At 39.8% G+C, this 14,700-nt stretch overlaps 4 protein-coding genes across 7 annotated transcripts in view; 2 read left to right on the top strand and 2 right to left on the bottom strand.

Annotated features, from left to right (window-relative positions):
• Window positions 1-22: 22 nt before the first annotated feature.
• Window positions 23-427, top strand: LOC104814108 (ethylene-responsive transcription factor 13-like). The gene has a single exon (XM_010541987.1). The coding sequence runs from the start codon at window positions 23-25 to the stop codon at window positions 425-427; it is 405 nt and encodes a 134-aa protein (XP_010540289.1).
• Window positions 428-733: 306 nt separating this feature from the next.
• On the bottom strand, window positions 734-3,881 carry LOC104814067 (COP9 signalosome complex subunit 7-like). Of its 4 annotated transcripts, none has more exons than XM_010541916.1 (9): window positions 3,522-3,881; window positions 3,042-3,117; window positions 2,781-2,869; window positions 2,375-2,464; window positions 2,182-2,226; window positions 2,002-2,072; window positions 1,638-1,776; window positions 1,244-1,352; window positions 734-1,047 (listed from the first exon to the last, which is right to left on the bottom strand). In XM_010541916.1, exons 1-8 carry the CDS (start codon window positions 3,678-3,680, stop codon window positions 1,278-1,280), a joined length of 744 nt encoding a protein of 247 aa, XP_010540218.1. In that variant the 5' UTR covers window positions 3,681-3,881; the 3' UTR covers window positions 734-1,047; window positions 1,244-1,277. The 4 variants fall into 4 exon arrangements, with proteins under 4 accessions (XP_010540218.1, XP_010540219.1, XP_010540217.1 ...); XM_010541917.1 differs by having other exon boundaries at window positions 1,244-1,349; XM_010541915.1 differs by having other exon boundaries at window positions 1,244-1,332.
• A 124-nt stretch (window positions 3,882-4,005) lies between these two features.
• On the top strand, window positions 4,006-8,981 carry LOC104814065. The gene is given in 8 exon segments (XM_010541914.2): window positions 4,006-5,148; window positions 5,232-5,270; window positions 6,388-6,571; window positions 6,650-6,834; window positions 6,912-7,135; window positions 7,955-8,192; window positions 8,195-8,698; window positions 8,700-8,981. Coding segments are annotated over 7 exon segments (1,389 nt in total). The 5' UTR covers window positions 4,006-5,148; window positions 5,232-5,267; the 3' UTR covers window positions 8,751-8,981.
• A 3,768-nt stretch (window positions 8,982-12,749) lies between these two features.
• LOC104814064 (ras-related protein RABD2a-like) overlaps window positions 12,750-14,700 on the bottom strand; it is a 3,526-nt gene continuing 1,575 nt past the window's right edge. The window contains exons 5-8 of the mRNA XM_010541913.2: window positions 14,225-14,296; window positions 13,989-14,144; window positions 13,768-13,871; window positions 12,750-13,120 (exon numbers count right to left, since the gene is read on the bottom strand). Coding sequence (XP_010540215.1) covers window positions 13,024-13,120; window positions 13,768-13,871; window positions 13,989-14,144; window positions 14,225-14,296 — 429 coding nt within the window. The 3' untranslated portion in view covers window positions 12,750-13,023. The remainder of the gene's footprint in view (window positions 13,121-13,767; window positions 13,872-13,988; window positions 14,145-14,224; window positions 14,297-14,700) is intronic.

Raw genomic sequence — 14,700 nt, 5'->3', positions numbered from 1 at the left:
TGAAGAAGAAAGGAGGAGAAAAATGGAGGGAGAGCTCACATCACAAGTTCTGGAATCGATTCGGCGTCATCTGCTGGAAGATGATTCGGAGAATCCCACATCATCGTCAGGCAATCTGCAAGAGGAAGCCGGGGTTATGGAAACACCGTGGCCGAGGAGAGGGGGAAGCTACAGGGGAGTGAGGAGAAGAACATGGGGGAAATACGCGGCGGAGGTAAGAGACCCGAAGAAGAAAGGGGCAAGGATCTGGCTGGGGACATACGAGACGGCGGAGGACGCGGCGGTGGCTTACGACAGAGCGGCATTCGAGATGAGGGGGTCGAAAGCGAAGCTCAACTTCCCACACCTCATCGGTACGGGGGGAGTGGAACCGGCGAGGGTGAAGAACAGGCGGCGGCGAGTAAACGATGAAGCAACACAACATTAACAAAACGCCAAGAAGATTCAAGACCCCCACCCGCAATGAACGAACTGGGCCATGCTGTTTCTGCGGGAATGCTGATCTTTTATATATTTCTTCTTTCTTTCAAAACATGAAAAAGATGGATCAATATCTAAGCTTCTACACGTTTCCATGAAACGCAATAATCCCCTCCCTAAACTAAACCACTCCTTACAATTCTTTTATTATTATATTGGTCAAAATCTGCGTATCCCAACGGCAACAACCACTTTTACAAACTTAAGATATGTATCCTGACAATTCTTTGGGGCAATCAAATCGAGGTTTGCATGAAGTAATCATGTCGTCATTCAGAGAAAACATGGTTCAATCACAAAGGCATGAATCGGGAAATCAAACCACGTAACGCCCTGGGTGACTTCCCCTTTTGCTCCTTTTTTTTTAAACTGACATAATGGATTGGATTGAGAGAGAAACGCGTGTCTTGAGATATGTGAAAAGAGGCCCCCAAACAACAAAAGTTGGCAGCCGAAAGGGTTTAACATCCTTCCCGCAAAAAAAAAAAACTTATATCATCATCACCTCAGGCTGAACAAAAGGAATGTGTCTATGGCTCTTTGTTTTAAGTTACTGGATGCCTCCTCCTGTAAACACACACAAAAAAAGTACTATTCAGCGAATAAACCGTGGAGGTTTGCTATAATCCCTGTACTGCTCCCCAAGTTACACAAAATATTATTCCATGTCCTAAAACAATCCTCACCGCACACTCTCCTTTCACAAACTAAGCTCCTAAAGGTGAATCCTCTCCATTAACTTAATTAGCCAAGAAAGTTTTACCTCTTGGGTCGGCTTCTATCTTCTTCGTAATCCATCACTCCACTTGGTTCAGCAAAGATCTCCTCGTGCCCTCCGAGGTCAACATCTGCCTGCCCACAGTGTGCAACTTCTGCCACAACGTAAGTAAGACTACATCGACCAACATGCCCCGCCATTGAGCATAATAAAAATCTTTCATATCCTATCACGACCTATTATCAAGTTTGACAAAGACGGGCAAATACACCCCAGTTCCACATCTTTCGTTGGCTCTGCATAATACAGCAGCCTTCTATTTTAAAATCTTGAAGACACTTTACAGCAATGTCAACCATAAGAATATGTGATTAACTATGACATACAGATTTACCCACAAAACCTTGGATGCCAAACCACACAGCTAGGGTCAACTGACCTTCATGGAAAGAGACTTTTTCACTTCTTCCACCCTTTCTTCAACTTCCTTCCGATGTTTCTTTTCAAACTCACCCATCTTGTCTGCCCACTTTATCTTCTCTTGAATTGAAACAAGTAGATTCTCTGACGTGTTCAACCTACACATCATTGTTGTGAGATAAATAAACAGAATTTTAAGCCTAAACCAACATGATTTTTTTTCTTCCAGAAAAAAGGATACCCACATAAAAGCCGGACGGTAGCGCAAAAGAGCTCAACATCTTTACTTTAGATTCATGCATCATGTAAAAGTTCTTCTGATGTAATTAGAGTAGAGAAAATCCTAGGGTTCAAGGCAAAAAAGACTAGAACATAAAAGCTACCAGTTTGACAATGTGAGCATCATATTCCCAAGTTGTCCTGGCCTTAGATCCCTACCAGCCGCAAACTGAACCTACAGTTTACCAGGAATACGATACTTTAATAAGCATCTAAGTGGAACTGGAAGTGTAAAGAAGCAGCATGGTGGTTATTTTACTCAGAAACCGGGTCACAGCTCATACCTCAAAACATCTTTTCAACTGGTCCAGCTTTCCTCTTACTATACCCTGGAAATTTCAAAAAGTCAGCACCATGCTGCTGTATGTACCTCTCTGCATTGCTGCAGTTAGATGTCTAGGAAACTTCTAATTTTTTATTGAAAACAAAACCGCAGATTATTCAGAAAAAAAGAGGTACTTCAGTTGGAATACTCACCGCATACATACATTCATTGATAAGAAAGTCCTCGAGTTCACGTACATTTGTAACATCTAATTCCTGCATCAGACTATCATAGGGCAATACCTGGAAATAAATCCACAAACACGTTTATATAGAAGTGCACATGCTAGGAAACTACACGGGTTTAGCCTAAAAAGGGTTCCCTAAGCAAGGTGAATTCAGGCTGAGTTTCCACAAAATGAAATAAAAAAGCGGAATATAGAGATGAGTCAGCCTGATTAAGATATCACAAGTCCAATAAACAACTATCACTCGGGCAAAAAAGAGTTGCAACAAAAAACAAAACCAAGAAAGGGAACAAGCCACAAACCAACCAACCAACCAAGCATTGGCATACGCCCAGTAATGCCAGGCAACAGATCCTGAAAGCAGAATATACCTTGTTTGTCTCAGCCAGGGTAAGAACAGTGAGCTGTTTTAGCTTAAGAACTTGATCAGGAACCAATTCAGGAATACGCCCAGTAATGCCTAGATTTGACAAGGTTTAAGAATAGATGCAATGAGAAGATTTTGTCCACAAATCATATAGTACCGTGCAGAAAGCAAGAAATGCATGTGATGAATGAACACCACCCATAACTGCTCACTTTCCACGGGCACAACGAAATGAATAACTCAAGAGTCAAGACTATGCACATACACTTGTAGTCAGCCCAGGTCCCATGCGCAAATAACCGTAGCACATCCAGGTATACAGAATTTGACGTTCCATCGAGCTGCAAAACATTTTTAATAGTTTGAGAAACTAAACAAAATTATATGAACATATGAATTCCAGCAGTAAATTTTAAGATTTCAAACTCCTAGAACTCAGTTCGCCGAAGGAACAATTACTGCTGATTTATGCAACACCGATATTAGCAAACTATAGCACATCACCATCCCACTGAAAGCATACGCAATACATGAGAAAGCACATCAATTCTCCCAGACGTGACGTGTGAACAGCAACCATAACCGGAATGTATTCATTTGGGACAAATCAATGACAAAACTACAACCAAACTTAGACCCCTAAGACAAAAACTGAGAAGCATGTCCGATCCTGACCCAGGCGAAACCCCACAGGAAATCGAACAACAAACCAACTGAAATACAGAAGGGGTCTATTCCAACACACCTCGGCAACGGAGGGTACAGCCAAAATCTCGGAGAACGCGAAGAGCGACGGATTCGACGTCGCTTCAAGTACGATAGGTGCAAGTGCCTCGCCTTTGCAAGTAGAAGCTCGTTTAACGAACTGATCGATAATCTCCGCCTGCTTCTGTTCGATATCCATCTTCAGAGATCGCTCGCCCCAAAACAATAAAATAGGAGAGTTGAAGAGAATCAGAAAATGGATGGCCTCAGAAGCATCCAGGGACTTGTCCCGAAAAAATGGTGTTAGGGTTTCGATTTCGAAGAGGAAGAGGGGAGGATGGCAGAGAGGGGGAATTCGAGTTCGCTCTCTCTTTTTTGCGGGGGTCGGGAAATGATAGTGTCGTGTCTAAGTCGTATAATATCGTAAAATCTAATGGGCCGTGATCCAACTTCAGACGGGCCGAGATCCAACTTCAGACCCTCTGGAGGCTTGGGCTCAGAATCAGAGGATTTTACCCCGGAGCCGTCGTCGATAACGGTTATTCAAAATCTCTGGACGGAGTGTGCGTCGTCGTCACCGGAGTATACGGCGAATCAAACGGCGGAGTCTAGCAGCAACAGAGCGGCGGTTCAGGCGCCTAATGACGATTCCTCCGCCAGAAAATCGTACGCCATCTCTCCCTCTAGCACTTTTTGCATTTCTTCGTATTCCCCAGGAATTGGCGTTCTGCTTCGGTGTTGCCGTTTAGTTTTGAGTTTATGGCTGTGGATGCTCGAGCATCGCCCAAGGTTTCTGGAAATGTTAATTAGCTGCTATGAAATTTGAATGTCCTGCGTCAAAAAGAGATATACATCAAAGACGACTACGCTCAACTTTTTGTTAGAAGATCGCTTTCGCAGATAATCAATCGGGGTAAGACTTTTTGTTGATTGTTTTCCACCATTTTTAAACAAGCTGACTCTGCGGCTTTGGATTGTTGAGGTTACTATCCCATTGGCTGTTTTGCTCAAGCTTCTCTTCCAATTTTTGGAACAGCTTAAACAAAGAAACAGATATTGTCCCTTCGAGCTGGCTTTGACACTACGTATTTTCAGTTGCAGATCCCTTCCTGCTTAACTCTCCATGTGTCCTGCTTTCTCTGTTATTTAGCTTTTTTTGGTTCTTCGGTTGCTTTCTTTGTTGTCTCAACATTTGGTCACTGCTAATCCACTAATTCTAGACGTTCATTGGTTCTTCTTTGATGGAATTGCTCCTGTTCCGTTTGTTTCATTTGCAGGATGGGATGCACCCCGTTTCCCTGCCGTGATAGTAAGTTGAAAGAACTAGTCATCAGGATATTTAACCAAAACTCAATTTATTTTCTTCTCCAGGCCAGGTAACAAGTAAGAAGGCTGCTGTTATAGAAAACTCCAATCTATTAGGGGACATAATTGGGGCAAATGCAACTATCTTTTAATGGTCGCATGGAGACTAGCACAAACTCTTTGCACGATAATCCTCTTTCAATTCTCGTGATCCTCTTTTTCAATATCTTTTCTCTTGTTCACATGAACGTTTATAGAAAACCAAGGTTGCTCGTATATACTCCAAATGCGAGGGTTATGTATTGGCAGGATAGAGCGATTGGAGTTGTTTTTGATGATTTGAAGAGAGAAATGTGATGCAGGTAAGTAAAACTCCATCTTAGCATATGTACCTACCATGGACATGACGTCCTTGTATAACCACTAACATGCTCTTCTTCTGCAGGAACAATAGGGCGTAACATATGGTGTCAATGATGCAATGGTAAGTTCACAAATTAGTTTTGTAATATCAGTTTGGCTTTTTGATTAAAGGGTAATGTCAGCGGTCGCCAAAGTTTAATAGCATTAAGTATAAAATACCAAACCCATAGAAAAGAACTCATAAACACCATAGATTAAACATAGGTATCCATACAAAAGTGGAGATCTCTCACCCACAACTAGGTTTCTACTTTATGTTCAAAAGAGGAAAACAAGAAAAAGCAAAATGAAACATGAAGAAGAAGGAGAGAGAAAGCTTAGGATGGTCTTCAATGGTGGATTCTCTCTCTTCTTCTCCTTCTCTGTGCTTCTCTTGCTCTCTAAGCTCCCAAACTTCTTCTCCAAGTTCTCTTTTTCAATGTGTGGCCAAACCCCCTTTTCTCCCTTGCCTCATTTCTTTTTTATGATAGAAAAATTAGGGTTTTCTTCTTCTCTAACGGGCCTTTCTTCTTTGGGCCAAATGTTGAAGTTTCATTTTCTGGCGGGTCGCACATTTAGTAAGCCGACCCCTCACTGTTGTTCTTCGTCAGCAATCCAGGCGGTCGCTCATTTTGGCAGGCGGGTCGCTCATTTTTTTCTCTACATCACAAAATCAGGCGGTCACTCACTTTGGCAGACAGGTCGCTCATTTTTTCTGAGCATTTCCAATTCTGCATTTTTCATTTTTAGGCGATCGCTCATTAAAACGGGCGGTTCGCTCATTTTTTCTGAGCATTTCCAATTCTGCGTTTTTCATTTTCAGGCGTTCGTTCATTTAAACGGGCGGGTCACTCATTTTTTCTGAGCATTTCCAATTCTGCGTTTTTCATTTTCAGGTGGTCGCTCATTAAAATGGGCGGGTCGCTCATTTTTCAGAGCATGAATTTTGGGCGCCCGCGCATAAAAACGAGCGGCCCACCTGAATTCTCTGAACCTTCTTGGGTCCTCCAAATTGTGTTATTTTTGTCTTATATCCCGTGAAAATTCCCGCGAATGTTGACATGCAAAATATAGAAGGAAAAGAGCCCAAATTGTGGCCAACTAACATCCTAGAATGCCTAAAAGGCGAGCCAAACCGATGTATATGATGTTAGAAAACCTATGTGAAACCCGTGTGATCAGTGCGGCCACTTCGTCAGATGAAGACGACGAGGCCAGATCCTTTCGAAAAGCAGAGGCAGGAGCACGTGGGGAAAGAGAAAGCAGACCATGTCACAAATCTGGAGGAGAGGGTGATCGCCATTCAGGAGTACTTTGAGAAGGCTGCCTCGGTGGGGGACCAGGTCTCTGTCATGCTCGAGATCGACCGAGCACAGCTCAAGAGTGAGACGTGTTTTATTCTCTCTTTTTTTTTTGGAAACTCGTGTTGTTTAACATGTCATCTGAAATTAATGAATGCAGAGACGGTGTATCACTCGAGCAGTGTATCAAGCAACCTGAGCTCTAGCTGGACCTTGAAGCCGCCATTGGCCGTGAAGTACAAACTCGACACATCTACACTTGACGAAGGAGGCATTCCCAAGAGCCTCTCTTCCATTCTCGACCGCCTCTTGGCTTGGGAGAAGAAGCTCTTCCAGGACGTCAAGGTACTTTTAAATTTTTGCAGCCATTCACCCACTTTATGCCCACCAATCATTCATTAATTACTTTGTGGGAAATTCAGGCGAGAGAAGGAGTGAAGATGAAGGACAGGAGAAAGCTGTGTGCATTGCGGAGTCAGGAATACAAAGGAGAGCAGGATTCGAAGCTCGACAAGACCAAAGCTTCTATTACCAGACTGCAGTTGCTGATCATTGTCACTTCCCAGGCTGTCTCAACCACATCTTCCGCCATTCTCTGTCTCCGTGACACCCACCTTCTTCCACAACTCGTCCAACTCTCTCAGGGGTTAGTCTTTCTCTATCATCATATAAGCTGCTTATATTTTTACATTACATTTGACAATCCACAATGACAAATGGGATTCTTCTTTAAAATTGGTTTGAATCATTTGACCCCGTGTTCTAGACTGGTCTTTCTCAAAACCATCAAACTCTTAACCGCTGTTATGCTCCAACTACTACGGCATTGTTCAACTTAGTGGGTAAATCATAATGATATTCTGCTCAATATTACAACTTGCCAAAGCCCTTTCTCCATCTGCAGATTCCTTTGTTTGGATGCTAAACATAAGTCTCTTTGGAGAATGATTACGATACATTGGTCAAAAAATGGCCTGCATTCCTTTCACGCATCAAATTTTGTGTTGATTGGGTCGTAATTCAGCGATATTTTCTAGTTATGTTCAGACCGATTTCTTTCCCCATTTGTTATCCTTGTTCTATAAAGGTTTTAACCATGTCACGAAGAAATAGAGTTAGGCATCTTGAGATATTAATGTGATAGATGTATGGGTTATGTAGATTCATTGAATCTGGACTATAGTTAGTATGGGTTGTTTTGGCTGTTAGTATTAGTTAGTTAGTATTAGTTTGAGAAAGGGTTAGGGTTTGTTTGGGGAATGAGAGTTGGGATCCTCTCATAAATCAAGATCATCCAAAGTTGTATTCAGGTTTTCGGTGAGGAATAAAGGCTCGATTGGTGCTGGAAAGTTGAGTTTCAGATTCTGAACCTTAACATAATGCTCGTGTCATCTTCGTTTCTCCCTACGTAAGTAAATGAAGGGAATGTAGAGAGAGTCTCTTACCATCTTGCACTGCATTGCAGGCTCATGTACATGTGGAAGTCGATGCATGAGTTTCACGAGATCCAGAACAACATCGTGCAACAAGTCCAGGGCCTTGTCAACCAAGCAGACAACAAAAGTGACTCAACATCTGAACTGCACCGCCAAGCGACTCGTGATCTTGAGTCAGCTGTCTCCTTGTGGCACTCCAGCTTCTGTCGCCTCATAAAATTCCAAAGTGACTTCATATGTGCACTCCATGGCTGGTTCAAACTCACCTTCTTTCACTTGTCAATGAAAACGCAAACGCAGACCCCCACCCTGAGCAATCAGATGCATATGTGTTCTGCGATGAGTAGAAGCTCAGCCTTGAACGTGTTCCGGGCACAGTAGCCTCAGAGGCCATCAAGAGCTTCCTGAAAGTTGTCCATGTCATATCTATAAAACAAACCGAGGAGCTGAAGATGAAGAAACACTCTGAGGCAGCATCAAAACAGCTCGAGAAGAAGGCTTCCGCTATTAGGAACATAGAGAGAAAGTACTACCAATCATACTCCACGGTCGGGATCAATCTTCATGGTGCAGGGCCTGAGAATGGACAAGCTTGAGATGCACATGATCTGCTCTCAGAAACGAAGTCTGAGTTGGACGTGTATCAGAGGCGCTTGGAGGAAGAGATGCTGAGGCACACCAAGGCAGTGGAGGTGACTAGAGCGATGACACTGAACAACCTCCAGACAGGGTTGCCAAATGTGTTCCAAGCTTTGACAAGCTTCTCTTACCTGTTTCACCAAGTCTCTTGAAGCCGTATGCTCCCGCTCCGACGCTACCAAGTAGATTGTTTGTTTTGGGGGTCCAGTGCATATTTCTTCTCTCTGCTAGCGTGACTCTGTGATCCAATTTTTTTTTTTTTTTTTTTTTTTTTATGTTCTTACTGTAAATAACTCTGATTGTGTTCAGCTTTCCACGATTTGTTAGTTTCACGGTGAATCGAGTTTTTTCTTTTCTGGTGGTTTCGTACATGGATTGCCATTTTCGGTCAAATGGCTATAGAGCATATATTCTTCAGGATGCAAGTCCTTTTTTTGTTGTACTTTCTCTTCTTAACATCGGCGATACCCTAGAATCAGATAACTGTAAATAACTCTGATTGTGTTCAGCTTTCCACGATTTGTTAGTTTCACGGTGAATCGAGTTTTTTCTTTTCTGGTGGTTTCGTACATGGATTGCCATTTTCGGTCAAATGGCTATAGAGCATATATTCTTCAGGATGCAAGTCCTTTTTTTGTTGTACTTTCTCTTCTTAACATCGGCGATACCCTAGAATCAGATAGATATTTAGGCTTTGAATGGAGATGGCTTTTATTTTGAGTTTTTGGTTTTAGTTTTTGGATTTTGGTTTTTAGTTTTTGGTTTTTGGCTTTTGGATTTTATAATATTTGAAAACTCAAAAAATGTTTTTCATTGATTTTTTCAAATTTTCAAAGTAATTTTGTAAAAACTTGAATGTTGTTTTTTTTATTTTTGGATTCTAAAATCCAAAAACTCCCACCATTCAAGGCCTTAGTTTCGATTTTACTGTTCGGTATTCCGAAATTTCGGATTTCCAAAATCTATTTTTATCGCTATCAATGACAAAAGAACGATATTCTAAAAAAGCTTAATGATTGTTAGATATAAAAAATTTGCTTTCACAAATGAATATTTCTATTTCTAAATAGAAATTTAGAATGGATAATTGAAAGTGTTCTAACGTAGAATGATTCAACATCATTTAATTAAAATTGCATCAAATATTTGTGTTTTCAAATTTAAAAAAAAAAATTAAAATCTAAAAATTTAAATATAAACCATTTATAGATGTAAGAATGGAGAAAAATAAATTAGGCTGGAAATGATTTTTAACCGTATATGCGTTGGGAATTGGTATAAACTTATTGCTATGATTTTAACCTTAACTACGCATAATTGTTATAGACGTATAGTTTTTAATTTAAAATCTAACAGACAAATATTTGACTAGTGGTTGGTTGAACCCTACCCGTCAAATGGCAAATGCCACTGGTCAAAATTTTCTGGTCATTCCCCAATATAAAGTTTTAGCAAAAAAATATATATTTTAAATTCATTCGTTCAACATTATCATTTAAAGCCGATATATAATTGTAATTAATTATAAGACTCAATTGAAATAATGAAATAAAGCAAGTCAATGAGCAGCGTACAAATTAAATTAAATTAAATTGGTCACTTGATGAATAGAAAATAAAGCCACAAAAAGTTTCATTTTTCTTAAATATCATATAAGGCTCCCTTTACCATAAGGTTTCACGATTTTTCTCCTTTCCTTTATATATATATATATTATCCTCACATCTTTATATTAAAATCCTCTCTCTCTCTCTCTCTCTCTCTCTCTCTCTCTCTCTCTCTCTCTCTCATGCGCTGCATCTTCATAACACTCGAGTCGGCAAGAAACCGTTAGTTAGTTTCACGGTGAATCGAGTTTTTTCTTTTCTGGTGGTTTCGTACATGGATTGCCATTTTCGGTCAAATGGCTATAGAGCATATATCCTTCAGGATGCAAGTCCTTTTTTTGTTGTACTTTCTCTTCTTAACATCGGCGGTACCCTAGAATCAGATGGATATTTAGGCTTTGAATGGAGATGGCTTTTATTTTGAGTTTTTGGTTTTAGTTTTTGGATTTTGGTTTTTAGTTTTTGGTTTTTGGCTTTTGGATTTTATAATATTTGAAAACTCAAAAAATATTTTTCATTGATTTTTTCAAATTTTCAAAGTAATTTTGTAAAAACTTGAATGTTGTTTTTTTTATTTTTGGATTCTAAAATCCAAAAACTCCCACCATTCAAGGTCTTAGTTTCGATTTTACTGTTCGGTTTGTAAGATGGAGTATTAGAGGTCAATACCAAGATACGAAACAATCAAGACTTAAACGAAACAGTATTCCGAAATTTCGGATTTCCAAAATCTATTTTTATCGCTATCAATGACAAAAGAACGATATTCTAAAAAAGCTTAATGATTGTTAGATATAAAAAATTTGCTTTCACAAATGAATATTTCTATTTCTAAATAAAAATTTTACGTTGATTCCATAAAAAAAACAATCTAGCAAAAACTTAATGATTTCAGAGTTGATAATAAAGGTTAATCCCATAAAAATTCTCAAACTTGTTTGACACTGGAAAATTAATTCCCAGACTTACACCCTCCTATAATTTAGAATACCTAAACTTGTGAAAGGCTGTGACCGAGGTTGATGATAAACACCGTTAGATGAGGCTGGTGTGGCAATACACATACTATGCCACGTCATATTTTCATGCCACATCAGCAAATCTAAAGTTTAATTTGGACCGGTATTAAACCGGACCAGTTCAATCAATTCAATTAAAAAAATGAAAATAAACTTTTCCCACTTTTACTTGCTCCGTCGAAACCGCTCCAAATCGTGAGGATGTCCCAATTCCGAGTCCTCGAAACTCATCCTCGTTATTTTTTTCTTGGTGAACCCTTTTTCTGGGTTTTCCGAAACTTGGATTTTTGCAGCTGAATCATGGAGTTTCTAGGGTTTTGTCTGGTTTTTGTTTGTTGTAATTTTGAACGAACCCTCTTAATTGGGGAAAAAAGGTTTTGTATTTTCCTCAGAGAAGAAAAAAATGGTTGATCTAGGGGGTAGTTTTCCGAGATTCGGACTATGACATTTACAGGTTTACAGTACGTCGTCGATGGAAAGGAAGAGGAAACGATTGATGAAGCTCTTCGAGCCATTGTTTATGTTGTCGAACTGGTCTCCGATTCAGTGGAGAAGAAACGTATCGTATCGAGTCGTATCTCAAGACCTAAAGGAGTTTCTCGATTCAGATTTTGATGAGATTCCGAATAGGTTGAAGCAGATTTCGAAGATCGCTAAAATCAAAGGAATTGACGAATTCGGAGGCTCTGACAATTGGGATCTCTAGAAGGTATAGCTTGGAAGTTAGAAATTCATGACAGTCAAATGAGCGAATGCATTACAGCCCGAAACAAAATTTTCGATGGCTTGATGAATCCAAAACATCGGGATACAGTAAGGGATATTTCTTGTTCCAACCTGTAATGGAGCTATCGAAACCCTAGTGAAGAAGTCTTCACATCTTCAAAATCTAATGATGGAAGCTCTGCTTATTCAATCATATGTTGGCATCATATATGTACCGCCATATCAGCTCTAGTTAACGATTTTTGTGTTCAACGCTTAGTCAATTTTTATTCTGACAGTTTTTTACAATGGTAAATTTTTTAAGTTGGTATTTTTTATAAGAGGATGCAAGTTTGAGAATTAGTTTTCCAAGTGACAAACAAATTTGGAATTTTTTTTGGGATTAATCCAATAAATATTTCAATTGATTTTCTAAAAAATAACCGCAAGAACACCAAAAATCCTCTCCAACATATATTAGTTGGATCTTTGTCCATTGAACTTATTGGTTATAAAAAAAAAATAACTTTGCGTTTACATTATACTCTTCTAATTCTATAAATTTAAAATCGTATACTCTGTAAAGTGAACTTTTTTATTATTATTTTAACTAGTTTTAAAATCCAAAAACTCTAATCCATTTGCTCAATAAATTCAACTATCTAGATGATCTACACTAATATTTATAAACCCTAAAAAAAATACAAATTACCGACCTATATAAATACTTAATTCAATTACCTAGAAGACAAAAACCAAAAGCGGTAGTGTTTCCTTCATCGAAGTGAATACAGAAAAACATCCATACGCATTTTTTAAAACCGACAAGCTGCTAAGACAAGTGGAGGGACACAAACAAAGAGAAACAAGTCAATCATTAAAGAGGAACCAATGTCTTACAGTTACAGACACGGTCACGAAAGCAAGTATACCCTGTAAGGCAATGAATGAAATAGTAGAATAGTGTTGAGGTGAGAAAAACAAACTTTTTCTTTAAATAAGGGAATGTCGAGGGAGTGGAGGATGAGCGACACAGATTTAATGGGTTTGGCTTGCAATCAGGGGAGAGAGAGAGGAGAAATGGTGTCTTGGTCTAACTAGAACACGCTTCTATGTCATTTTTTAGCTTCAAGAGGAGCAGCAACCGCTTTTCTGGGCAACAGGCTGGCCTCTGATCTGCACCGTCGGTGGCCTTGCGTTGTTCGCTGCTGGTTGGCTTGCCATCCTGTGTCCACCCACCCATCCAAAAATGAGATTAACAAAAAAGAAACTAAAATTATCAGCGATCAAAGGTAACACAGATCCAAATACTCTCAATTAAATTCTACTTCATTTACATCTTTGTGGTTAAAACATCAACTTCCACAGTTGAGGAGGTTCTACCTTTTCTGTTTCTTTTCCTTCTTGTCAACAAACTAAAATCGTACCACATGATCAGATGAAGATGGAAAGTCAGACTACTAACATCCATCTCCAATATTATGTCCTGGTCAAACCCCTGTTATCAATCCCTTTACATATCCGATGTCCCACCTGGAACGACTCTCAAAACTAATTTGCCTTTCAAATAATTAATTCTCTTGTCGATTCTATGGCTTACCACACAACATCTATCCAGGAGAAAAACAGTGGAGTCTCCCATTTGGATGGCTCAATTCCGATTCTGTTACCATCATATTTAATCTAGGAATTTTGTCCATCCGCCACAAGGAAACCCGATGAAACAACACTCTCAGTATCAGTATCATGTTTTGAATCAGAGAGGTTAAAAATATCAAATGATGACTTCTCCTATTATCATCATGCTCCCAAAGATAGAATCCAAATACTTTTGGGGGGAGACGCCATATCAGAATGGTGTAAAACAAATACCTTTCCTTGATGGCAGCAGCCATAGCCATGAAAGCCTGTTCCACGTTGGTGGCATCTTTTGCACTCGTCTCCATAAAAGGAATCCCAATTTCATCAGCAAAAGCCTATGATTGCATCAATATGACAGCATTTTAAAGAGAATCTATTACATTCCTTACAGTACGATATCTACACAACTTTTGAAAGAGAATTAGTAAAGAGACAATGTTTAAAGCACATACCTTGGCTGTTTCATATGGAACGGCTCTGTTTGCAGTAAGATCACACTTGTTCCCAACTAGGAGTTTGTTCACATTGTTATTGGCATAGCGATCAATCTCATTCAACCATTGCTTCACATTGTTGAAGCTCTCTTGATCTGTGACATCATAGACAATCTACCAGTGGAGGCCAGACAAAATTAGTTATAGTTGATAAAGAGTCAAAGCAAGTGGTGGAATGAGGAAGAGTAACCCACGATGATTCCATGTGCCCCACGGTAGTAACTGCTTGTGATAGTCCTGAATCGCTCTTGACCAGCAGTGTCCCACTGAGAGACAATAAAGAGGGAAAATTCTAGTCCATCTTTATCACATTACAGTATAAACAAGTACCAAGAGGACATCAGCAGTATGAGAGATAACTGGTTAAAAAAATCAGCAGTTTATAAGTTTACAACACAGAATGAGCTGGATCTTATTAAAGATTTAATCGAGTATGTGGAGAAATCTGATAGAGTTTGGACCCTAACTCCACCCAAAAGCTAGCTTAAGGATGGAGGGTTGACCTTCCCTCTTATAGAGGTCCCAGATCCCTCTCTCGATCGATGTGGGACTCTATCAATACCGCCCCCTTTAGATAGTGATGACCACGACGCTGATGGTCTCATAATCGCTGGCAGCTACTCCCATCTTTTGGGTTCCTCTCCCGACTGAACCCCTCGCCCACCGGGCC

The sequence above is a fragment of the Tarenaya hassleriana genome, unplaced genomic scaffold (assembly GCF_000463585.1).
Source record: "Tarenaya hassleriana unplaced genomic scaffold, ASM46358v1 Cleome202, whole genome shotgun sequence".
Taxonomy (NCBI): Eukaryota; Viridiplantae; Streptophyta; class Magnoliopsida; order Brassicales; family Cleomaceae; genus Tarenaya; species Tarenaya hassleriana.
The sequence above is the reverse complement of the archived record's forward strand: the minus strand, read 5'-3'. Positions and strand labels throughout refer to the sequence as shown.